The sequence below is a fragment of the Lonchura striata genome, chromosome 3 (assembly GCF_050655825.1).
Source record: "Lonchura striata isolate lonStrDom1 chromosome 3, ASM5065582v1, whole genome shotgun sequence".
NCBI classification, from domain to species: Eukaryota; Metazoa; Chordata; class Aves; order Passeriformes; family Estrildidae; genus Lonchura; species Lonchura striata.
In genome coordinates, this window is record NC_140705.1 from 63144857 (window position 1) to 63170753 (window position 25897).

The 25897-nt window shown below is 41.2% G+C and overlaps 1 protein-coding gene across 9 annotated transcripts in view; it reads right to left on the bottom strand.

The window, feature by feature from the left end:
* The window catches only part of ARFGEF3 (ARFGEF family member 3), an 85856-nt gene extending 65485 nt beyond the window's left edge, over nucleotides 1-20371 (bottom strand). For all 9 annotated transcript variants that reach the window (XM_085575303.1, XM_077782140.2, XM_021553073.3 and 6 more), the window contains exons 1-4: nucleotides 19992-20371; nucleotides 18851-18902; nucleotides 6802-6883; nucleotides 3635-3766 (exon numbers count right to left, since the gene is read on the bottom strand). In XM_085575303.1, the coding sequence (XP_085431429.1) occupies nucleotides 3635-3766; nucleotides 6802-6883; nucleotides 18851-18902; nucleotides 19992-20076 (351 nt within the window). In that variant the 5' untranslated portion in view covers nucleotides 20077-20371. The remainder of the gene's footprint in view (nucleotides 1-3634; nucleotides 3767-6801; nucleotides 6884-18850; nucleotides 18903-19991) is intronic.
* Between the last annotated feature and the right edge of the window lie 5526 nt (nucleotides 20372-25897).

The following is a 25897-nucleotide window of genomic DNA, read 5'->3' on the forward strand; positions in this document are numbered from 1 at the left end:
TAAAGAAATATTTGGCTTAGCAGTTAAATAACATACAAGTCTGAATGCAAAATTTATATACTCAGGCAGCTTGCTTTGAAAGCCAGTTAGTACACCTGTGTTTGTTATTCATGCCCATTCATGTCAAAGAGAAACCACAGCCTTTCCCCCTTTCTCACTGAAAAGATCACTGCCTTTTTTGGGCATAAACGTGCTGCTGGCATAAGAATTACCCAGTGATTAGCAATTATAAGGGTGTTCCACAAGAAAAATTAACAGGGACTTCAGAGTATCACTTCTATTCTGGAAATTCAAGGGAGGAATTTCCCCATATAATGACTACATGAAAAATCATTCTAAAGAGAAAGGCACAATCACCAACAGGTATTCAGAGGAAGCAGAGGGTTAGTCAAGCCAAGTTCATGCAAAGGTAAGAGGTACCTCACCTAGCACAGAGGAAAGGGGAAGGCTTTAAGTTCATCTTGACAGTTGCATTTGGGCAGTTTAAATCTTCCCTGGCTGCCCAGGATTCACTCCTGAACAGTCCCCAGCCATGGCCTTTAAGTCTGGATGCTATCATAGTGCCGGTTTTGTGATTCTCCAATATGACAATCCACAGAGCATTCCACGACACTCACCCTTAAAAATCAGGAGGATTTGACTAGCCATAATCAATGTCCTTCCATTTTTAAAACAGAGGCCCCAGCTATTTGCTTTTTTCAGTTCCAGAAGAGATATAGCTAGTGCTCTTCTCCATTTATTTACAGCAACTATTACAGCTACTCATACCACTCCTCTCTAAGGACGGCCCTTCACAATACTGGACATGCTCAAAAAGTGTGTGAAGCAAGGCACCTAACTGCCCTTGCACCTCTTTCCTTTCATTGCCAATTCCAACATGCAGTCATCTAAATGTAAAAAGGATCTTTACAGAATGCTCTCCTCAGCCAATCAGATCCCTTCACACCTCCATGTGTAATACCGGTGGGTCACAACAAACCATTAACATAAATATCCAAGACTTTCTTTTTGATAGTATGTGAAGTGTGAATTTCTGCTATACTCTTACTGGGAACAGCAGGAGATATTTTGGATAGGACTTTGGAAAAAAACCCCAAATACATTTAAGTGATTTAGGAGCTTACACCCCAGCAACTTAAAGTGAATTCTGTACTCCTGCATGTCTGCTTTCACACTGATTTTACAAGACTAAAAGCTTTCATGTAGTCTTTGATGGTTGCATTCTTAATACCTCTGCAACTGTGCAGCAAGTCACAAAAAACCAGGCTGGCACCACAGCTGACAGAGTTTCACACAAACCTGCTCTCACTCAGGAGTGTCTAATATCTATCTGCACTAGATAAAGATGTATTTTATTTCCTCCAGATGGAATAACACAGTCTAATGTACAATCATAAGCTGTCTTGAGGACACATTTTAGCAGATCCAGGGACATAAAGATATTGCTGAGACCCACTGCTAGAAATCTCCCTCCTTCCCCCCTAAAGGCTTTAGCCATTAATCAAGCTTCTGTTAGCTAGCATTTTCAAGTGTTGCAATAGCATCTGTAACGTTCAGGTTACAATCTGAAGAGATGTCTGCTTGATTTGACTGTCAGGCAAGGCTGATGAGGCTAATGAGTTTGTGTTTTAACTGTCCTGATTACAATATGTTTTGGCCCTCTGGTCTCTTTAAGTATTTAAATCAAAATAGAATTTTGCTTTGTTCTCAGAATATAAAGTTGAAGTTGTAGCCTGATTTTTACAATACATACATTTCACTCAGGATTTGCACACTAAAATTTCACTCAGTGAAATTGAGACAATGTTCTCTTTTCTCTTTTGCACTTAAACTGTAATTGAACATGTTTTTCTAATTTAAAAAACAAGCATACATAAATACAATATTTTGGCTTGGGTTTTCTGTGGTTTGATGTTTTGAAATTATATTTGCTTCTCACATGTCAAGACAACTTGAGAAGATGTTTACTCAGAAATGTAGAAAAATACAGTGCTCACATTCTTCTTAGTGTGGGGGCTTTGCCTCACAGATGTACATTAAAGCTTTCAAAGAAACTGTGCATGTACATTCTGAATCTCAAGAACTCAACACTCAACACTCAAGAATGTAAAAAAAGCAACTTGCAAAAAATTACTGCATTCCAAGAGGGGCCTGTTGGTTCAGTACAGCAAGTACTTAACTCTTCCACATTCCCTCTGCAGAGACAAGAGGCAGGAAGGAGGTGTGCTGGGTTAGGAATGCAAAGTAGGTTATCATTAGTTAAGCAGATGCCTGCTGCCATAAAACAGGTAACAGTCTACACAAATACCACCCCCTTTTTTTGTTGCTATGTTCACCCCTCTGCATGCTCTGACTCAGTGTGCATATTCCACCTCCAGAGGTAAAGAGTAAAGCTTGTAGAGAGCAGTTTCTGAGTGGATAACATATATTCACTAGACCCAAGATGTCACATGCAAGAAAACAAAGTAACTAATCTATGCACTTAGAAATAGATGGCCAAGGAATAGATCCAAATCTATCAATCAGTACTAGGTATAATGAACATGCAAAAAGGACCACCAAGTTTGTTCCAAAATTATTTCAGCCAGTGATCAGCTATAGCACAAACCCTGCAGCACAAAGTTTACACCTAAACATCTGAAAACTGTCCACCACCATCTTGCTTGGTACAAATAATACGGGTATTGCCAATATCGATACCGAAAAGTGACTTCTAAGTCATACAACCAACACGATCATAGAGAAAGGAATTTTGGTATCACCTCCTCCTCAAAACAGTACCCCCTGGGAGGTGAGCTTCCTAGTATACAACACAGGAGAATGCTAGAGTATTCCTAGAAATTGAAGTTGTGACAGAGTATGCAAAACAATATTTCCCTTATGCACAAGCCCAGTGTCGCCACAGGCCCCCAGCCGGGTAATAATTAGCATTGACTCCATGATTGCAGAAGGCTGATCAATTGCTTTATTATATCTTCCTATTCTATGTTATACTATACTTATTCAGAAACTCAGTAACCCTTACAGCCAGTCCAATACAGCTGTGACCCAATTGGTCAAGCAATCCAAACACCATCCAGTGTCCAATTAAGAAATCACCCTTTGGGTGATTTTCCCTTCCCTGGGAAAATGCCTGGGAAAGTCTGTGCCTGCTCTCTGTGGCCAGAGAGCTGCTGCCACAGTCCAGGGTCATTTTGATGCCTAAACAAATCACGCTCCACCATTAACATTTTACAAAGAGAAAATACAGCTAGCAAATTACATAGCACCTATGCACACACAATACAAAATTACAAGTGTGCACAGCCCACCTCACGACCACTAAAGCCCAATAACAAACTTCCAGATCTACAAGTCATTTGTCTGTCCTCTCCCATGGAGGAAATTGATTGCCCTGCTTAAGTTTGCTAAAACTGGAACAACCAGTACTCTGAATCTTAATGTAAACTATCTCCTATTTAATCCAAGGAAACACGAAATAGAAATGAAAACAACTGACATCTGCCAGTAGGAAAAGGGAATCAAACGCTGTCCTAAAATGAAGATTTTCAAGGCAACAGCTAATTTATTTGCTAACCCCAGCATTCAGTCATGCAGCCTCTGCTGCAAGCACTGATGTGTGTGAAACACTAACCTTCATCACTTCAACTTGCAGGTCTTCATTGAGCGAAGGAGTCACTTTGACAGCATTCAGCATCTGATTAAGCAACTGTTTCTCATCTGAGTCTGTTTCCACGGATACAAACCTCTCATCAGACAGCAGCTTCTGCAGAGAGAAAATGGCAATGTACGTGTTGAGACAAAAACTGCCTCTGCAAAGTACTGCACCTAAACCAATTAGCACTTGGTACAAGGGTGGTTAGGCTTTCTGTCTAAAATGTTCAAATTAATCCAATAATATAAAATACAAGAAAACCAGCAAAACTGGGAGATCTGTGTCACGTCAGTTGCCATTCCAGTATCATCTTTGCCGATCCTACATCCCCAATGCCTAGAAGAAAGCAGACATCAGTAATTGATATCACTTCAAATAATGTCCTTAGAAAAACCTCCCAGTATTTTAGAAGCTGGGAGAGACTGGAACCTCTGCAGCCCCCTAAACCATCGAAACAACAACAACAAACTTAAAAAAAACACACTCAGGCTAGTATCCTGGCATTTAACTAGTGCTGTCAGATTTCCTGCCCAACAGGAGACAGTCACCCACTGTCCCAATTACTCCAATAGAGCACAAGTGCTGTGGAGGTGGCAGTTTTGATCCCTGGCAAGACATGTTTTGTGTCATACAGAAGTTGACCATTAATGGATACAATCAAGTCCTCAGACAAAGAGGACAGTTAACAAGTGACTAACACACACATAGAAACCAACCCAAGATGATGTGATACCAAAATTCCTTGTCCTGACATTGGGTTGGTTGAACTGAATTTAGTACAGACTGACTGAACTTCAGACTGAATATTTTAGACTGATCAGATTTACTTTGCCCAGTACCTCAGAAACTATCTCCTGACATTGTCAATGGCACTATTTCCTTGGAGTTCTACTAGAAATGCCTCTCCCATATAGTCTATACCCATCTTCATGAGTGTCTCCTATTAGTGGCAGGCATCCTGCAAGAGATGTGTCCACACAAGTCTTTTCCCAGCTCCTGTCTTCTCAGAAGATCCCACAACAGAGCAAAACTAGCTAGATCTTAGATCAAGCTAGATCCCAGGAACACAACCTTGTTCTGTCCTAGTAGAGACTTTGAGCAGCACACTTTCCTCTCTACATTCTGCATCACTTTTGTACTGGTGCTCATCCTCAGCTTCAACCTTGCAGTACCTTTCACTGGTTCACTCCTACCTCTTAGTTCCTATGCTTGTACTAGTTTTGTCTAGGATGGTGTTAATTGTCTTCACAGGACCTCAAAGAGCGCTGTGTTTTGCATATGTGACCAAAACAGCATTGATAACACACCCACCTTTTGCTATTGCTGAGCAGAGCTCAGCCTCAAGGCTGCCTGTTTCTCAGACTGGTTCCCCAGCAAGTAAGATGGGGGTGCAGAAGAATTTGGCAGAGGACACAGCTGACCCAACATGACCACTGGGATATCCCCAACCATATGACACTGGGCTCAGCAACAAGAGCTGGGCAAAGAAAGAGGAAGTGGAGGGGACACAGTCATTCAGACTTAAGGTATTTGTCTTCCAACATAACAGTTACCCATGATGGAGCCCTGCTTTCCTAGAGATGGCTGAACACTTGCTGCTCCATGGGAAATGGCGAACGAACTCCAGATATTCTTTTATTTGCACATGCAGCATTGCTTTTGCTATTAAACTTTGTCTTAGCCCACGATTTTCTTCACTGTTACCCTTTGGATTCTCTCTCCCATACCTCAGAAAGGAAAGGAGTGAGTAGGTAAAGCTGAACTGCCAGCCAGGGTTTAACTCAGAACGTTCCCCGCATACCAGAATATCAAGTGTTTTAGCACTGTTCAGCCTGATGAGATTTAACTCAATCTGCAATGACAATAATGGGGTTTTCTATATAAAGAAGAATGTTTAGTTCATTATGGGAGATATGGAATTGTTGGAGTCCAGTGCTAAGATGACAAAGGAACTGGAGCATCTCTCTTATGAGGAAAGGCTGACAGCTGGACTATTCAGATCGGAAAAAGAAAGCTCACCATCACATATAAATATCTGAAGAGTGCAAAAAGAACAGACAGGAACTTTTCAGTGGTGCCCACTGACAAAACAAGAAGCTCTGGGCACAAACTAAAACACAGAAGGTTTCCTCTGAACACCAGGAAAAAAATTTACAGTAAGGGTGATCAAGCACAGGTTGTCCAGAGAGGTTGTGGTGACTCCAGCACTGGAGGCACCTCTTTTCCAGTCTAAACAGTCCCAGCCCTCAGCCCTTCCTCCTAAGAGAGATGCTCCAGTCCCTTTGTTATCTTAACAGCCCTTCCCTTCTACAGCCACACCGTGCCCCAATACGAGGAACTATCTAACCAAGTGTCTGACACCTCATATGCTGGATAAGGTGAATTTGAATAATCCACTTACATCCTTATATTCCCAGAACAATTTATTTTTGGCCCTCCAAGGGAAAAAAATCTTTTTGGAAAATGGATATTATGCCCCAGCAGTGTGCCAGCTTTTTCCACAACTAGCATCCCCCTAGTGATAAGTATTTACTGACTTGTACTCATTTGTCCAATTAAAAGAAGAGCAAACTACTTTAGTTTTTATACTTTCAAACCCAGGAGAGCTTTTTTGTTGCTTGTGCTGCACTGCTGTTTTCTTTTGCAACTTCACAGACTTCCAAATCAGACGCTGTTTCTACTGTTTTCAGTGTACAAAAGCCCAGAAAAGCACCCACACAAAAAGAACACAGCTCCAGATCCTCTATTAACCTCTCCATCTTCCAAGCAGTCCTCTTTTTTAATCAAAGAAAACATCAAGTTTATTTTTTTTATTTTTTTATTATTAACATCAAGTTAATTATCAGCTTTATTTCTAAGATGCTTAGCAGTGGCAAACTTTCCTGGGAGTAGCACAGGGCCCACAAGGAAGAGTACATCTACATTTCAATGTTAAAATCCAGGACCTCCCACCTACCTGCAAAACATTTTTAGCTTCTTCAAAATCACCAGCCTTTACTTGCATCCTAACTTCTGAACAGAAATGTGAATGTTATTCTTAGGTTCACCCGAGGACAGATGCTTTTTCTATAGTATTTTTCAAAAGAAAAGCCTAGATTTTCTTGACACCCACTGCATGCTAACACACTCCCACTCCAAAGTCATACCTGCATCCCTGCTAGAGCCTGTTGGGCCAGCTTCATGCTCTTTGATTCCAGAGCCAGTTGAAGAGGAAGGAGACACTTCTCCCTAAGGAAAATTTAAAACAAGTGAGAGGGGAAAATGCAATTAAAATTGGTATTCAAGTAACATACCAGAAGGGACGTATCAGTTTCAAAAAGATCACGTTTGCATATAGCATCCAAAGATAATTTCACAATTCTGTGAAGCACTTTTACCCTCTAAAGAAAGCTGGCATATTTCATCACACACTTCTCTCATCTCTAATCCAGAAAGCACCTTTAAGTGCTTTTACATTGTGACTTTGTTATACTCCCTCTGTTAAACTGAGGAGAACTCACATTTGAAATCAGTAAATGAACAGGTGTCAAAACAAGGTATCTGTGCATTAACTGGTACTCCATCAGCCAGACACAAACAGGAAAATAAGAATGAAGTTCAAATACTATACTACAATGCACAGTACTAACTGAAGGATGCTAAAAACTGATAATTATTTGGACCTGCATCTCTTACAGGCAAAACAGCACATTTGTTTTAGACTTTCTAAAGATTTTTGCAACAGCATATAAACATTTTGGGCATTATTAATACTGAATGAATTTATTCTCACATTAAAGTGGATGAACACTGGGAGGAGTGGGGAAAATTAAGAAATTCATAAGCCCCTGGAGTGGATCCAGTTCAGTTTCATGATAATGAAGACAGGTGGGAGCTCCTATGGCTTATGTGTAGCTACCTTGCATTATCAGCATGTTGCCTGCCATCTGTCATCACATACTGCAGTGGGCAGAGAACAATAAGAGCTTTGATAGATGTCCCAAAAAGAAGAGCAAAAAATTACAAACAGGAGGATGGAAATTAGAACAGATTCAATTAGCTGAACTTCCCATCCTTGCTAAAAATGTTTAACTGAAAATCTAATTAAGGTTGCTGCAGACTGTGCTCCCACTGTATTCTTGGAGCAAATGAATTGCCATTGTGTCATTTCCTGTTCTTGTTACACACTCAGTCAATTAAGCTTTTAGCATTTCTATGCTACAGCTATGAAACAGCTGCAGATATCTTACAATGTTTGATTAGCTTGAGCACCTTTCACACTTCAGTTCAACCTGCCATTTAAATGCATCATCTGATAGCATGATAACATGAAAGACACAGCAGATAATCCTCAGGCAGAACAGGAGAGAATGATGTAAATTAACACAGACCCTTCTAACATCTTAAGAATTCAGTTCAGTAAGGCTGCAAAACATAGAACGCAGATTGAAATTACCTCAACAGATTTGAGGGCACCTTGCAGCCCTTTTATAATTCCACTCTATTTTGAGTAGTCCCTCACCATGGGATTTCCTTGCTTACTTCACCGTTTGCAGTTCTGCATGGTTAAGTGACAATTCATGCACACTTTGTGGTTCTACACATGTATGACATTTTACATAACTGAACTTCTCAGAATAAACTGATGCACAACAACATACTTCAAAACACGTTTAGGAATATTCTCCATTTACATAATGTACAGAAAGTAGTTTCACACCAAAGCTCTTAAGTATCCATACTGTTGCATGCTGGTGTGGACATACATACACATACAGTCTGAGGCACAAATACCAACTTAACCCTGATTGAAACATACCAAGTACAACACAAAGGGAGAATGAAAGGAAGGGAACACCTTTGACTTAGAAGACAGGGAGCTATCTGCCAGGGCAAGCAAAAAAGCTCAGTGGTAGAACCAAGTGCATAATCCAGGGCCAGTACCTCCCAGAGCACAGGCTGTCCCTCCTGAGCTACCTCACTCCATGACTGTCAAGTTTGTCAACTGCAGAATGAGTGATGAGAACACACACAGCCTTTATATTCAACACAGTAGGTTACAATGACCTTTCTAGTTTTCCAAGCTTGCTGAGGCTTGTCAGCCTATCAACCTACCTCTTTCCCTGCAGGTCTGGAATAAAAGATGCTATGGCAGATCAGTCAAAACAGACTGCCAGAAAGGTCAGAGCAAGACAAATCACTACTGTACATAGAGAGATCATAAAAATCTTTCTATTCTCACTGTAATGACAAAAAAGGCTTTAGTGAGAAAAGAATAATGGTTCATTAATTCATTCTCATGATCAAAACTGTAACAAAGATAGGAAATTGCCTAATCTAAACTCCTTGTTGTTGGTGCCTGGAACACAGTCTCACAGCCCACCTTCCCCTCCTTGACTTAAGGAAAGGGGCATGATAAATTAAGCATTTTTCCCTTCATGCAAATGGTGATAATCCTATTATTTTTAATCCCATTTCTGAAAATTAAAGATTAAAAATAAGACAGCTCTCTGCATTATTTTTCTGCTGAAAATTACATAGGAGAAGCAAAATTCAGAACGTCAAGGCCTTATCAGCATCCAGTTTGCATTCCATAGAATAATTCACAGCCCAGTCAAAAACAGGTAAGAATTTGATTCACCACTGTTGCCATTTTCTGACACACTGTTTATTAGGCAGGATAACAGTCACAGCTGAAGTCTGACATACAGTCAGAGTAAGCAACGATTGAAAATATTTTCTCTGTCTTGGCTGCTTAAAAAGAACAGAGTAGCACAGTGTAATATTATTAGCATCACTTATTCAAGAAGAAGAGTTGGCCTATGATGAGAAAATAATTGGTAGAGACGAATTCTCAGAATTCTGCAAGTACCCACAGCTGCTATCCTTAAGTAAACCAAACAGAAGCAAACACTGTCCTTGCACAAATAGGAATGATTTAATTTACATAAAACAAATTCTAGTGTTGTATATATGAACACATGTAAATATAAAAATAGAACCATAAATCTTTTTTCCTGTACTAGTCTAGAGAACATTGATAAAAGATTCCACCAACAAGTTTAGGTGTAATGGAAGTATTTAAAATCTGGAATAGGAACATGGAATAAATACATCATTTTTCAAGTAACAACTCTTCAAGAAGAAGGAAGATTAAAGTCCTTACATTCTAGAGAAATTATTACTGCAGAAATATTATCATCCCTCTTACAAAGATAATTGCAGGTTGGAGAGAGGTTTGGAATCCACAGTATATAAATACAGGGCAAGTTCACCCACCTCCACAATGCAAAAAGTCAAACCAGATGATTACAACAGACCAGCACCTCCATGCAAGTACAAGTTTGTCAATAGTACTTAGGGGCATAGTAGAGCAATAAGATAAAAGACAAAATCTGAAGCCTTCCAGTTAGAACCCTCGTCTTCAAGGAAAAAAACCAACAAATTATGACACTGTGCCACTACAAGATGATCATGCACTGTTAGACAACTTTGGTGCTACCATGCTATATAAGAATGAACAAGCACTCAGTGTTGTAGTTTACAGGTTCTGGAAAAAATAAAGAAAACAGTCGGGAGACTGTTGCCAAACTATGCATATATAAATGCTGACTTGCATCAACAGGGCCAGGATTTTACTCTAGTTACTCACAAACATAGCGACACTTGTGGGCATGTTTCCCATATCAAAAGATTTACCTCATATATTTGCACACATCAAGTGAGCTTCCACCTTTACTAATAACTAAAGAAATTGTAATTTCTGACTGAAAGCCTTTTCATTTTTTTGTCTCACCACTTGCACCTCATTTTTTTTTTAAATCTCATTCTTTTCCTTCCTACAGAGCACAAAACTCTTTGGTTTTATCCAGTTAAAATGGAAAGACTTCTCCTCTGACTTAAAGTTAATGCTCCTTTTCTTTCCATATCCAATTTTCTCAACTCAGCTGCTGACATCAGCTCTCTCTCAGAGTTCCATCCAACTCAGTATTTAAGTTTTTCTTCCTCTTTTTTCCATGTATTCCTTCTTCCCTTCAATCCTCTTGCTTTTCAAACCCAGACACAAAGTCTTCACCCAACAGTTAAATAAGCCTGCCATTGCAGGAAAATATGAGTTGCTTATCAGAGGATGTTTAATAACACAGCAGGGAAAAAAGTGCAGAATAATGTCTAAATGTAATTTCACACAGTTTCTTAGCTAGAACTTTAATAATTCTTTTTTCCACCTGTACTGGTGAATGAGATTGCAATTTAAAACTGCTTGGTATTAAAGAAGTGACATAATGGTATTTATAATCTTTTTTATTTACATCCTTTCTAAGATAAATGAATTTGCCACTACAGAAGCAGCATAACTCTACTCATATGAAAGGCAAACATGAGCAATTCAATCTTCCAGCCAACCCAGTGCAGCCAAGACAACAGAATTCATACTATCATAATTAAGTAGCTCACCAGAATCACTCAGCTGGAGAGCACTTCTGAGGTCATTTGCCCCCTTGCTATACTAGCTAATAACATCTTGATTTTAACAGAAACACAAAGTTCCTAGATAGGAACTTGTTGTCAAGATGAGAACAAAACAGAACAAAAAAACCCTATAAGCACAAGGCGTACTTTTACTTGAGAGGAGAGGAAGAGAGACAGCAGAAGATTCTCTACAATATTAAAGTAAGGTGGACAAGGCCAAAATAATAATCAGATGCTTCCAGTCTCCAAAGTTCTAGTGTAATCTCTCTCTGACATGTTATCATTGCTTTCCCTACAACATCCACCCCCACAGATACTTTTGCCCTTTTTGCACAAGGTACCAATTGCAATTTCTGCTCCTAAGAGCTTGGTGACACATGTATTCCTCACCAGGTCTTAATCATAAAGCAATCTGTAGCCTTTAGGTGATTTTGTTGATTATGATTTGAATTAGAGTATGAAGATGAGGTGACAAGCTAGACTTGCTCAGTCTACAATTTTGAGCTTATCAAACTATTCCATTAAACCTATCTTCCCTATGTTTGGTAACTCTGCAAGGGAAGCTAAAGATTTGTCTAGTGAAAGCATTTTGTTTCAAATTTTAAGCACAAAATAACAAATAAAGTGTTTTATGAGAATTAAATTTCCATCAAGAGAAGTTTTACAATGCTGGAAGAAGGCAGGCTGAGGGAATGGAAAAAGAGACACAGAGGTACCATCACATGGACATCCTGCAAATTACTTTATTTTCTCCACTGCAGCTGTGAGTTACAGAAATCAGATGAAGAAACAGGAGAATGAGGTATATTTCTGGTCATTACTAGTTACATTTTCAAGGTCAGTGCTGTAATTTGCAATGCCATTCAACTTTCACAGCAGTTCAGTGCTAAATCTTGACAGACCTAAGGATGGTTGCTAAAAATATCCCCATGTTTGCAATGCATTACGTAATTTTATACTCACTGCACTTCAACATATTCAGTTTCTTAAGCAAACAAACACTGAGGGAAAGGAAAAGTACTAAATCTCCTGCAGTTTTGTTACTTTTCATGGAATGTAAATAAAGGAAATGTGAGAAATTACTTTCATTATTCCCACTCACCCCTTCATTTTCAAAACAAAGAAAAGTCACGACTTGCACAGCATCACACAAAGATCAGAGCAGAGCATTTAACAGGAAAACAGTTCTCTCAGTTTCAGTGCCTCTCCTCTTCCTGCCCCAACCATATTTAATTCTCTAAGTCAATTATCAAAAGCTTCATGATGTTCTCATTGTCTTCTCTTCTGAAAGCACTGAAAGTGATCAAATGTTTTAAACAACCACACACACTGCTATCCCATTATCATCCTTAGAACCTTAAGTCAATATTTCAGTTGCATTTGTTGTTAGAAGTCAGAGAGTTAAAACTATGGCTGCTCTCGTCCTCAGCCCAACCCAGCCGCTCCCTACTCCCATTCTACCAACTCCCATGAAGAAAAATAACTTCAGCCCGGTAAAGACTGTGGGCTTTCATCACAAAAGTAGAATGAATTTTTAGAAGAGTCTGTAAAAGGAACAAAGACCCAAGGCAGTGGTGATTATTATGGTTCACTAATACAAAGAACATCAGGAAATGCAGAAAGTCAGCTTCAGAAAGAGCAAGCACTGCTCTTTGAAAAAAAAAAAAAAAAAAAAAACAACCAAAAAAACCCACTAAAACCAAGGGAAAAAAACCTCACTCAAACTCACAAGTAAGGGTAACAGAAATGTGTCTTTTTCATAACAATGCTAAACTTGGCTCAATATATTCAAGAGTCACAACCCCAGCTAACAGGTTTTCAGGGACTCCTGAGGCTGACCCTACATATCCCTTTCCTCCCCAGCATTACCACCTTTTGGAGTCCCAGAACAGTTGCTAAGTTTTGCTGAGATAAGAATACCTGCCCATTGGACAAGAAATAGGGCCACTTATATATCCCAGATTAAACATGCAGATTGATCCAAATACTGTATCAGTGGCACACTGACTTTCTAAACACTGATTTCCTTCCCTCATCTACTCCTCAACATTAGAACTCAGAATGTAAAATTTTAAATCAAGACCAGTGTGTATACACCATCAAAACACCAAATGGACTACATAAGTGCTCCCAGAAGTCTGGATCCAGGCTGCCAGCATGGGAGATGCAGTTCAGTAATCCACACTGTCACTAGGATCTCTTCTTGGCCAGCTGCCTGCCAGGGAACTCATAATTCACTTGCTGAATGGCAGAGAGTGACCGTCTAATGGTTGAGCACCATGAGTCACATCCAGCAGTCACATGCAGGAAGAAAGCACAGGAGAACCTAATGCCAGGTGGCTGTGGCAGCAAGAACAGGAAATAAATTGTTAAAAAAAAAAAAAAAGAGAAAGAGTAAAATAGAGAGAGATATACTAAAACCACCTTCCAGGAAAAAAACCCTCAGAGACAACCATTCCTCCCTCCCCACTCCTTGCTTCTGTTCAGGGGATCTGCTATGTATGTATCAGCTTTCCTAGCCACGCTCTCCCAGTAGAAAGAAACTAACAGAAAACATGAACAAAATTAAGAGATGGGAGAAGACAAAAGTTATGAAATCACAAACATTTCTTTACAATAGAAAAGGTGAAATGCATCCCAAGACTCGGGATGCTGTAAGTGGTTAAATTACCTGCACAGCTAATTGGACTGAAAATCTCTACAGCATCATTTATTTAGTGATGATCACACCACAATTACTGCTTTTATTATTTGTTGAGCATATGCAAGGTAAAATGAGTGGGCATGTTGTTTTATTGAAGAGATTATAAACTGCATATTTCTCAAGAAGTATGCCAGATGCTAATCTAGAGATACCAAAAAAAAAAAAAAAAGAGCAGAACTACCACTTTCATCTCCAAATGTCCTCCTCCCCACCTGTCCATGGCTATAGAAAAAGTTCACAAACTGCCCTCAAAAGTTAGCACCAACATGATTAGTACTGGGACACAAGCAGGAAGAGACAGAACTGGTTATTACACAGACCCCTGCTCCTTACTACATTTCTGACTTTCCAGCTGTAATCTCCAGAACTACTGATCACTTTTAAAAAGCCAGTGAAAAATATAAGAAGGATTTTAGTGGATTGACCCTGATTGGATGCCAAGTTCCCACCAAAGCCACTCTGTCACTCTCTTCCCTAACTTGATGGGGAAGAGAAAATATAATTAAGGGTTTGTGGTTTGAGGTATGGGCAGAAAGAGATCACTCTCCAGATACTGCCACAGGCAAAACTGACCCAAATTAGAGATACTAATTGAATTTGTTATTACCAAAACCAGAGCAGGATAATGAGAAGTAAAATAAGACCTAAACACCTTCCCCCCTACTCCTCCCTCCTCCCACCCAGAGATACAGAGAAGCAGGGTATGTGGGTTATGGTCAGTTCATCACACGTTGTTCCTGCCATGGGTTAGGAGAAGTCACACCCTGGTTCAATGTAGGTCCTCCACAAGGATGCAAGTTCTACCAGGAAACTTGCTCCTCTGTTCATAAGTCCATCCACAGATACCTGCCAGGTACCTGCTCCAGCATGGGCCTCTCACAGGCTCACAGCCTCTTTTCAGGCATCCACTTGCTCCAGTGTGAATTTTTCCATGGGCTGCAGGTGGATCTCTGTGCCCCCACAGACCTCCATGAGCTGCAGGGGCACAGCTGATTCTCCACAGTCTGTACTACAGGTTTCAGGGGAATCTGGGCTCAGGCACCTGGAATACCTCCTCCTTGACCTTCTTCACTGACCTTGGTGTCTTCAGAGTAGTTCCTCTCACATATTCTCACCCCACTCTTCTCTGGAAGCAATTACATCTGCAAAACATCTTTTTTTCCTGTTCTTAAATTTGTTATCACAGAGAGGTTGCCACCACTTCTGACTGGCTGATATTTGGCTAGGGGCACTTCTGTCTTGAAGCCAGCTGGCACAGGTTCTGCTGGACATGGAGGAAGCTTCTGGCAGCTTCTCACAGCAGCCACCCCTGTAGCCCCTCCTGCTACCAAACCTGGCCATACAAACCCAATTCACATTTCTTCAAAAAAGAAATGTCCCTTCAGAAGTCCCCACCAACCTCTTCTTTCCAGCAAAGTCTGTGATGATAGCAAGTCACTTAGTTTTACATAGCCTGTAAGGCATGACTTAATGACATAATGCATTCCAAGAAATCCCAAGTTTTTTCAAAGCAGTATGTGGCTGACAACTGCTGTCTAGCCTCTTATTTTATCCTCTGATATGTAGATAATCCTCATGAGTATTAAACTGCTCCAATCAAACATTCTTTTTCAAAGCTCATTTTCTTGTGTCTGTTCAGTTACCTTTTATAGCTCATATTTCAGCCTCTAAAATCACAACAAGCCAAGAAGAGAACCTTGTTCAATGTATAGTGCCAGCCCTAGGGGAGAATTTGCCATCCTGAAAGTGCTGAAGTGAATATAGCCTAGCTGAGTAGTAAACAACTGTTTGCTGGCAGACAACATTAAGGTCTCTTAAGCTATTTTCCATGTGATCAATTCACCAATTAAAACACGAGCACATCAATTTCTCTTATCTAATTCATTATTTAAAAGTCAGCTACCCAGCCTCCTTAAGCACTCAGTATATACCAAATTTTCAACTCATGTTCAGAGACAAATATCATTGTACTAGACAGATAACAAGAGGCCAGTTACCAATGGGTTATGTGACTCTCCCTTCTCAAGAATTCATGGAACATCTACAGCAAAGCCTTTAACTGACTTAAGGCCATTTCCATCTTGATCCACTTTAATCTTTGTTACTATGTCACACCCTTGCCCAATACTCTGATTATAAGTTAAAAGTACTGAAAAATCACACACATATTCTTATCTCAAGGCAGAGCTGACAAGACTCTGTGGGAAACTTTGTATTTGTTGGAGATTTGTATTTCTTTAGGAAGTGAGACATTTAAATAATGCCCCTTACAAGAATCAATATGCAAGGTCATTAACAGGGATTTTGATTCATAAGTCAAATTGATATCAAAGGAAGTTGAACAGCAAAATAGTCTTATATAGCTCCCTGAAGATATACTCAACAGATCTCTATCCAACTAACTAAAGAATTCCATACCAGTCTGGATGGTCAGTCACTAGGACTCCCTTGGGGTAAAAGGTGCTCCCAAACATAGCAGGCATGTTATCTAAACTGCTACCAGATAACTGCTTGGAAACAGCTCCCATGAAAATTCTACGGTTGATGTCCTCATTTAATTGCACAGACATCAGGGAACTGTAATGTGGCCTGCCTTGTTTTCAGTAACACAAGTCCAAGACAAGATGAAACTATGGATAGGTCAGGAACAAGACAGAACACAATCTACCCCAATACTACAGCAGAAGTAAGCATGTGGCTGATATAATACATGTCAAAAACCTCTTGAACTCAAATGGCCATATTCTGAGGAAAAGCAGAGACACCTTGTCCTCCCCATTACCACATTAGGACCACAATTTTACAAAAGACAACTTTACAAAGAACCTCTACTCATCTAGAACTGGGGCGTCAGAAGTAGAAAATGTTTTTTTATCAGTAAGAAAAAAGCGAGTAGAGTTTGCATACTCTCATTCTTGTGAGCAGCCTTCATTCTTCAGTTCTAGAAAGAAAACCTAAGTTGAAGTGTAGATTAAGATTCCAACTGGATGAGCAGCCAGAGGCTTATCTGTGTTACAGCAGCTGATACAACCTGCACCTGATGTAAGATGAAAGCATAAAGAAAAAAGGTATGGCCAGGACACCTCCATCCTGTGTCTTGGCTCTGTTTCTTTCTGTCACAGCCATTGCTCCTCTTTCCAGGCTATTCTTTTCCAGCCTTAGGAAGCAAGCCATCATGGTGCTGCTTTTTAACAAATACCAAGCAAAGAACTTTTATCTAATTTGCACGTTGTGCAGGCAAACTCCATCCCAAGATGTGGCCCAGTGTGCTGATCTGGAGCCTGGCAGTAGTTTGTTATCAGACAGTGAAGGGTATGTTTAGCAATATCTCCCACAGTGTGGTAAGGCTATGTGGCTAAGCCTTACCGAGGACCCCACAAGAAAAGCTTTTGTCCAAATCCTCTTGTGTATCTTTCATTTTCCAAAACATCCAGTAATAATGAGTCCATTGCTACTGACAAGTCTAACATTAAGAGATTATTTAATCATAGCTACACCTGCAAAGGTATTAACTTTATTTTTAAAAATTGGGATTTACAGTGGAAAAAATACCCCAACTAAACAAATACATCATTAAGAACACTGGAGGAAGAAGAGAAAAGGCCTCTGTAAAGAAGTAGTAGGCAAGGGAAAAAGGAAGAAATGTGGTAACAGCTAGCTAACTAATTCATAGGGAATGACAATAGCACTTAAAGGCCACACACCACATTAGAGGCTGATAAAAGGGAAGGTGAAGAGCCAAGTTTTTTCCAGCCAGTGTCAAGTAAGCATAATTCTAGTAGACCTATTGAGAATTAATCATCCAGCTGTTTCCATCCCATGCTGGAAATATATTGTGTCTGGTACTGGTCATGTCAGACCTGTGCTACATCCAGCCCCCATTGGATTTGAAGCCTCTTGTGGACTGCAGCTGACAGGAATTCAGAGTGGCAAAAGAACTGCTCCTATTCCTTCCCTGTTTGGCGACTACACTGGAATAACTAGCTCTCCAATCCCTAACTTTCCTTGCAAAGCATATATGGAAGAAGATTAGGGAATCTTGAGGTGATAAAAACACTCCCAGGAGAGAAACATGGTAGCAGAAAATGTCCTCCCTGTCAGCAGCTCACAGTGGATACCTGAGAGGATCACAGGACAGGCCAAACATACAGCAGCATTCCTACATACTCATTTATAAACTCGATCACCTCTGATTAAAGTACTTCTGAATAAGAAAATCAGTTTCTTCCATGGATTTGTTGAGGTGGTTTTTACATGCACACAATCTTTCAGCATCCATTACATTCTCTAATAAGGCAAGCCTAAGCATTTCACATCTTAACTATTAAGCTGTATGAAAGAACGTGCTTTTGTCTTAAACAGTGCACTTGCTAGTTTCCTTTGATGACTCCTAATGGTTTTGTCAAAAAGGATAGTGAATAATTTTGCTTATTTACCTACTCCGTAACAATGACAATTTCCAAAATGAGATATTAAACAGCTAGATAAATCAGGGCCATGCCATCTCTCCCCATTTTATATGTGTACAAATGGAAGATGGAAGAAGGAAGAAGGCTCACTCAAGATAATTTAGCAGGCTAAAGGAAGAAGTAGGCATAGAAACTGTATTATTTTAGCTCCTAGTCAGTGTCCTAGCTATATGATGATATAAATTTTTCATTTCTGGAATATTTATTTTCAGTAACAAAACCTGATTTAGATTTAAAAGAACACAAGCACACTGCAAAGAAAACTAAGAAGCATCACTGCTTATACTGAAAGATGGAATTTAGCAGGGAAACCCTTTATCTCATAAGAGAGCCCTATTTACAACCAATGTCACCACTATCCATACACATGCCATTTTATCACATTTCCTTACATTTCATTCAGGCCAAGGGCATATCGGAAAATTATCTACTACTACCAGCCTAGATATGGAAATCTACAAACTACAAAAAACACAGAGATGCAACCTGTTCCTCTACCTCACTTTTAACTCAAAATTTTTGCTTCAATTTTACAAATACAAGCTCTACAGAACTCAAGTTCAATGCTCTTACCTCAGCTGATATGGTGGTATCTTGATAGCAGCATCAGGAGAATCCAAGGTTTCTGTATAATTAAAAGAAATAACAGGGCTTTTAAAAGAAACTTGTAAGTTCAGTCACAGTTAATGCATCTGGCTATAGCCTCTGAGCCAATGATCCTAAAGTTTACACCTACTCCACCTGACAGAACAACAACCACTGCTGCTCTGAGTTGCCAAAGCTTTGCCTAAATCTGTCAGGACATTGCATGCCCAACGAGAAGGCACCAAGTACCATCTTTTCCCTTTCACTTATCAGCACTTCAGTAGCACATCCACTAAAACTGGAACAGTATAGAGGATACCTGCCTGGCTGCTGTGCAAGACTAACATGCAATTAATGAAGCAACTCATGCAACATCAAGATGAAAGGACAGTAATAAGACAGCAACAGGTCTAATCTACCACAGAATGTTGTAGCTATGCATGGATAAAACCCAAAAATTTAAAGCAATTGTAAGTATCCCAGTTATGTTGATTTAAATTATGGGTCTTGATGATCAGTGTTCAAGGTTGTAAATGCCAAAAAACAATTCAAGCCACAAACAATCTCGGAAAATGGGTGGATTTTAAAATGTACCTAAGCTTCTATTCCCTTGAAAGATTAACTCGTTATACTGATCATTACATTGCAAGGATAAAAGAGCTCATGTAATCCAGTAAAACAAAACTTCTAGCTTTTAAAATAGATTCCCGAACATAAGCCAGCAGAAAAGCTGTAGTGCATGTTTTTTACGATGATTTAAAGGGAGGGAGGGGGCCTTTAAAGAAAAAGACAGCACCTCCAAAACATACACGGAAACTGACAGCTACTGATACCCGTATATCTGCCTCGCAAGAGCCACGAAGCAGATCCAGGCGGTGGGGAAGGCGAGGGCGCGGATGCTCTCCGGGACCGGCAGCAGGTGCCACGGCCCCTTCCCGCAGCGCGGAGCTCCCGGGCACTCTGAACGGCCCGGGTGCTCCGCTCTCTTCCCAGCCCCGGAGGCTCAGCTAAGGAGGCTCTCCTTAGCGCGGAACAAGTTTGTTGAGGTCTCCCAGCCCCCTGCGTTACAAAACCGCTCCATCGGCGGCTCCCGCTCCGCTCCGCCGCGGGCGGACCCCGCGCCCCTTACCGATGGCCCAGGTGCAGCTCTCCTTGATGGCCCTGTGCTTGCTCCCCGACGCCTCCTTCTGCAGCTTTCGCAGGATTTCTTCCATCTTGCCTCCCCCGGGATATTCGCCTAGCCGCGGGGGAAGAGGAGAGGCGGCGAGGCAGAGGAGGAGGAGGAGGGAGGAGGGCGCGGGCGGCGGAGCGGAGCCGGGGCTGTCCGCGGGCGGCAGCGCCTACGCGGGAGCGGAGCGCGGCGCCCCGCTGCCGCCCCGCTGCCGCCGATGAATCACGCCGAGCTCCATGGCGGGGACACGTCAGTTGCTGGCGCTGCGGAGTCCCTCCTCCTCCTCCTCCTCTCGCACCGCGGGCAGGCCCCGCTGGCGCAGGGCGCTGGGGCGGGCCCGGCCTGCCCGCGGGAGCGCGGGGACTCCCTGGCGGCGCTGGGTTGGAGGAGGCGCGGAGCGGAGCGGGGCCGGCGCCGCCGGAGCCAGAGCCTGCGGCGGCGGCCCCGCGGGAGGCGGGCGGGCGGGTCGCCATGGCGACCGGCGGCCGGGGGGCGCGGGCAGCCCCGGCCTGCCCGCCCGGGCAGCGGGGGGCGGGCGCTGGGCGCGCCTCGGGCGCGCCGCTCCGGCCGGGAGCCGCGGAGCGCACCCGGGGCGGGTTCCTGCTGCCCGCGCTCCGCTCCGGCGGCGCTGCCGCAGCGCAGCACCGGGCCGGGCGCAGCCGCCAGGCCAGCGCACCGGCGTCAGTGCCGGCGCTGGGTGTACCCTGAAACGAGTGGGGTCAAGCAAGGGGCTGTGAGCTCTGTGCCTTTCTCCTGAAGGTCACGGCTTTAGCTATCTGTCTGTGCCTTCACAGGAACGCACACCTTCATGTCCCCAACACGCCAGCCTCCAGGAGAAAGAGCAGCCACTCCACTCGCTCAGACCTGGAACGCTTCCTACTCACCAAACCTCTGCCTTCTTCTCTTTGCTGTTTCCCTGCCTTATCTCTAGTTTATATGCTAGTTGCCCTTTTTGTGACTGCATCGCTTAACTGAGTGTTACAACGTCCTTGTCTTCTTGCAGAATCTCTCTTAAAAGAGACAAGAAAACAAGCAGACAATGAAAAGACAGCAGATAAGAAAGGCATTCCAGGTAGCAGCTGGTGGTATTAGCCCTGTTATGTCTCCGACTGATAATTGGAAGAGTACCAGTAGTGAATTACCAGGCAGGATATTGGCACCTGGTGAATCAGCCATAGCATTTCCCATAGGATATTGGGCTTTCAAAGGCTGTCCCTTGTCCAAATACTTACAAGGGCTCATCCTGTGTTCAGACATATAATGAATGCATAATCTATAGTTGCCTTTTAGAGCCAGAATGTAAAAGTCCTGTCAGAAAAGAAAAGGATTTAGAATAATACCAGAAGGGTCTAGAGGTGCACAGATTATTGCTGGAGGTGAAAAGGTGGAGCCTATTGCTACAATACTAAGCATTTAAAAAACAACCAAACAAAAAGCCCAAGACCTACAAAAAACAAAAACAAAAACAAACAAACAAACAAAACCCCCGACCATAATAAAAAAACCCCAAACTTTAACAGAAATACCATTTAGCTTCCAATTTCAGGCCATAACACAACCTTTAAGAAACTGAAAATAGTTTCTCAAAGTTTCTTCTCTCTGACCATGCTCTGCCACCCTCCTTGGAAGGAAAACATAGCTAGTGGCTGGGATTGTCAGGGCACTATGATGCTATAAGTCAAGACTCATGTTGAAGTGATGATAAATTGTTTCCCACCTATGTTCTTCCTCTTTATTCTGCATTGTGCTTAGTAGAAAGAAGCATGAGCGTCAATTTCTGGCTTTTCAAGGCTTTGTTTTTGTTTTTCCTGGGGGGAAAACAACAACAACAACAACGAAAAACCCCCATGATGATGACTTAAATATTTTTAATCTAGAAATTACATACCAGAGTTCATTTGGGCCTCTGAAACACTCAAAGATAAATATGTATCTGTAAGTAGTAAATAATTAATTACATATTTTCAGGGAACCTCTGATGAAAGTGAATTAATTTTTAATTTCATATTATTTCTAGCTATATGTATCCTGAATTTACTGGTTAATTTCTCTGTAGTCTCTACAGGAAGGCCTTTGTAGCTGACATCTTCATCAGAGCTATGCTGTTTTTCATAGATGCTCTATGTCACTGAACCAAGATTTTTATTCATTTGTGTTTCACTCGCTGTCCAATGTGTTCAAGCAAAATGGACTCTGTGTTGCCAAACACTTTCTCTCAGTAGTAATGTCATCAGCTTGTGAGAAACAAAGGTCATGTTCAGGCTCCTTAGAGCACCTTAAGGCCTGCCAGTAAGATTATGCAGAGGGAGAAATAAGTAAGGCATGGTGACTCTTCCTGAGCATGTATGTCAGAATGCCATGAGTCAGCCTGCTGAAACTTTTCACTTGAGGCCCTCCATTTCCAGATGGACAGGAGTCCATCAGTCCTTGGGTGTGTTGTCTGTGTACTCACATAAATACACTGTTACTATGTCCTGCTGAAAGTCACTCCATGCATAAGCTTTGCTTAGGGAGGAGGTTATATTTAATCATGTGCTCTGGATGCCATTTCAAGGCAAGTGTCCTAAAATGTCACAATATCTGAAAGTACAGCTAAAGAGTTAGGATGATGGTGATGAAGGCTCCTCTCTTCTATCATGAAGAGAAAATGAAACCTTCTATGGTCACCCTTACAGCTCATAAATTGTTATTGGTTGGTCCTGGCTGTGCAAAGCAGCCTTCTACAGCGGTAGGGGCTACCTAGGAGTCAGTGGTCTTGATCCCCTGCACAGCTGAAGCCTGGTCCAACTGGGAGTCAGAAGGTTTCTGTGCAGATCTGGAATTTGCACAATGCAGTGGTCCTGTATCAGTAAAAAGCAGTGGCAGATGTGCAGTGTGCTTTTGTAGCTTTCATCTGGCAGTGCCAATGCTACTGATCTTTTGCATTATGTGAATAATGATTACATCCCAGGATACATTCACAGCTCTGAGCAAAGCCAAGGAGTGTGAAAGCAAAGCCAAGCTGCTCAAGATACCTGGAGTAATAGATCTGTATTATAATTCTCTGTCTAGGCTAGAAAGCAAAGTTTGCTTGACTTCAAAGAAGGTCACCATGCTACTATGTCTCTGTGCCTTCCAGTAGCCAAGGAAGGCAATGTGGCCCTATTTTTAATATTTTCTAGTAGCATAAGCCATACTAGTCATGCACACACCTGCCCTGTAATTCTGGTCTTTGGGAATATAAAAAAAATTTAAAAGTATGAGGAAAAGTGGAAAAAAAGTGGAAAAGTGTGAGACGGGCATGTTAGACTGCAAGATAATCACATATATTTTCCATCAGTCATTATCACTCATGTATTACCTGTGCTTTAGCCATTTTAACAATATTCTTGATCTCATTGTATACTGCAGATGCTGGAAAGCATGGACCAAAGAAATGGGCTGTGCTCCTGAGACCTTCTTACAAATTTAATTACAAAATTTTAAGAAATTCCCTCTCATGACAGGAAAACCACTTGATTCCATGGTTCAAAAATTATACCTAGCCAGATTTTTCAAAATTATTCTTCCCAGAAGCACCTCTATAACTGGACTGACCAGCAGTCAGAAGCTTGTACTCTGTTTTGACTCCCCTTATGAAGGATAAATTGCTAAAAAAATTTGAAGTGAAGGGAGTAGCTGGACCATGGGCTCATCATCACCTTTGTGACACCTCGTAGCAGATGGAGGTACCCTTTCTTCTCTCTCCTAGAGGGCATCAAGACCCAGACAAGCAAGACCCTTGTCAGGATTTTGGTTTTGGTTGTCTAGACTGTAAGCACACCCCTGATGGTGGGGTGGCATCTGTCACTGTTTGCCTGATTATACAGTGAGTTACCAGAGGCAATAGCTGAGAGCTCAATGAAAACCTTCCTGGGCTGCTGCTGCTTTCTGCACCATTTAAATGATGACCTTTCTCAGCATAGCAAAGTACATTAAGCATCAGTGTTGCTCAATGCAGGATTACAGAGTTAGGGAGAAAAAGCCTCTGAAGTGGCAGCTATAAAAAAGCCAGCATATATTCAGAACTGTCTTTTCAGTACAGCCTCACAGCATTTATTTTGTGAAGAACAGTTGAAACCAATGTAGAATCTTCAGATCCATGCCAGGATAGAAATATGAGACCCGACTTTCTGACTTCATTGAAGATATAATTTTTGCAAAGACAGACAGAAAACAGAACTCACCATGACTATCTTCAATTTACCATAATCTTTTCATCCCTGCAGAGTTGCCAAGGCAGTTGAAGAAGGCATCAGAACAGCTATTCTGGGCCACATCAAGGTAATTTTTACCTAGTGGTTGTATTTGTGGCAGAAGTTAGTTGGGCATTCTTAAAGAAAGGGCAGAAAAAGTATAATGCCCTTCCAGTTTCCAAACTCTCCCAGTTTCTGTTAAATTGCAGACTAGGCATTTCCTGAGACAGTGGCAGATTTTTCTTCTGGGAATGTACCTTTTGAAACTTTTATGCTTGTGACCTGCACTACCACCCTTTGGCAGTGAGTTCCACAGCCAAGTTGTGTGCAAACAAAAGAAAGTTCTTTTTTGACCAGTTTTATCTTCTTTTTGCTTAGGTTTTTGAAGCAACCTACCTTTTGTACTTCTTTTGTGCTTTGAGAAGCACTGCATAAGCATCCCCTATTTTCTCCCTGTCTTTCGTGATTGCTTATGCATTGAATATATTCCCCCTCAGCTGTTTTTATTCCAGTCTACAGTGGACTATTCTATTTAATTTTTCTCCCTAAATTATCTTTGGTCATTCTGACTGTCCTTCTCTGTACTAATTCTAGTTTTTCTCTACCCTGAAATACAAGAGTTTGTGAAGAAGAGGGAGTACATGGCAAAAGGTGGCATGGAGATGTGTACTATAAAACCTTAATACCACAAGAGTTTCAAGTCAACCAGAAAACTAAACTTCAGGGGACTCCTTGTGTCCAACTTTTCTCCTCTAATCCAGAGGATTCCTCTAGTATTAATCTGTGGAAAGAAAGCTTAAAAGTGTATTCTATTAAAAAGCTGGATACAAAAAGATTGTATCATCTGGCCATCATATTTTTGGAATATGCAAAATGGACAAACCCAAACTCTCTGAAGCTGTCTCTGAAAAGTCACTGAGCTGGTAACTGTATGAAATGTAGGTCACTGAAAGTTACAAATGTATTCTACATATTTGTGTTCATAACCTGCTTTGAAATCTGTTGTGGCCTTTTCTCATTATGAGGAAACAAGGACATTGTCACATCTGCAGCTGTCAGAGGCTTGCGTTACAAACTCAAGAAAAGTCAGCAAGGTCAAATTAAATACATCTCTACTGGCCAGGAAATAGACTGTGAATTGCACCACCAGTTTAGTGTTAAGCATATAAATACATGAGTTGAAGTACTAGAAATACTCCTAGAAAAGCTAGATATTATATAAGTTTTCAACTTCCTATGCTCTTTTTGAAATAGATAAATAGATTTTCCCACCACTATTACAAATTTTAAGGTAGGAGCACTCCCTGACAAATCTCTGAGTTTGTAAAGTATGGTACGAAGTAAAGAGACACACAAAGGGACAAGTAGATGTTTAATAGTGTTAATGTGTAGATTTTGTTCTGCCACAGACAAATCAATCTGAAATGAATTCCCTGATTTCAGGGCAATGCTCTTAGGTTTACAATGCCAACAGTGGCAGAATTCAGTTCAGAGCCATCTTTTTATGCAGTCACATAATAATAAACACAAGGAAAAAATCTCCTTCTTCTCCATGATGCTCCCAAACTCTCTGAGATATAGTTTGACTCTGTTAGTCAATGATTCATATTTTTCCAGCTTTAAAAACCAACTTATAAGATTTAAAACATA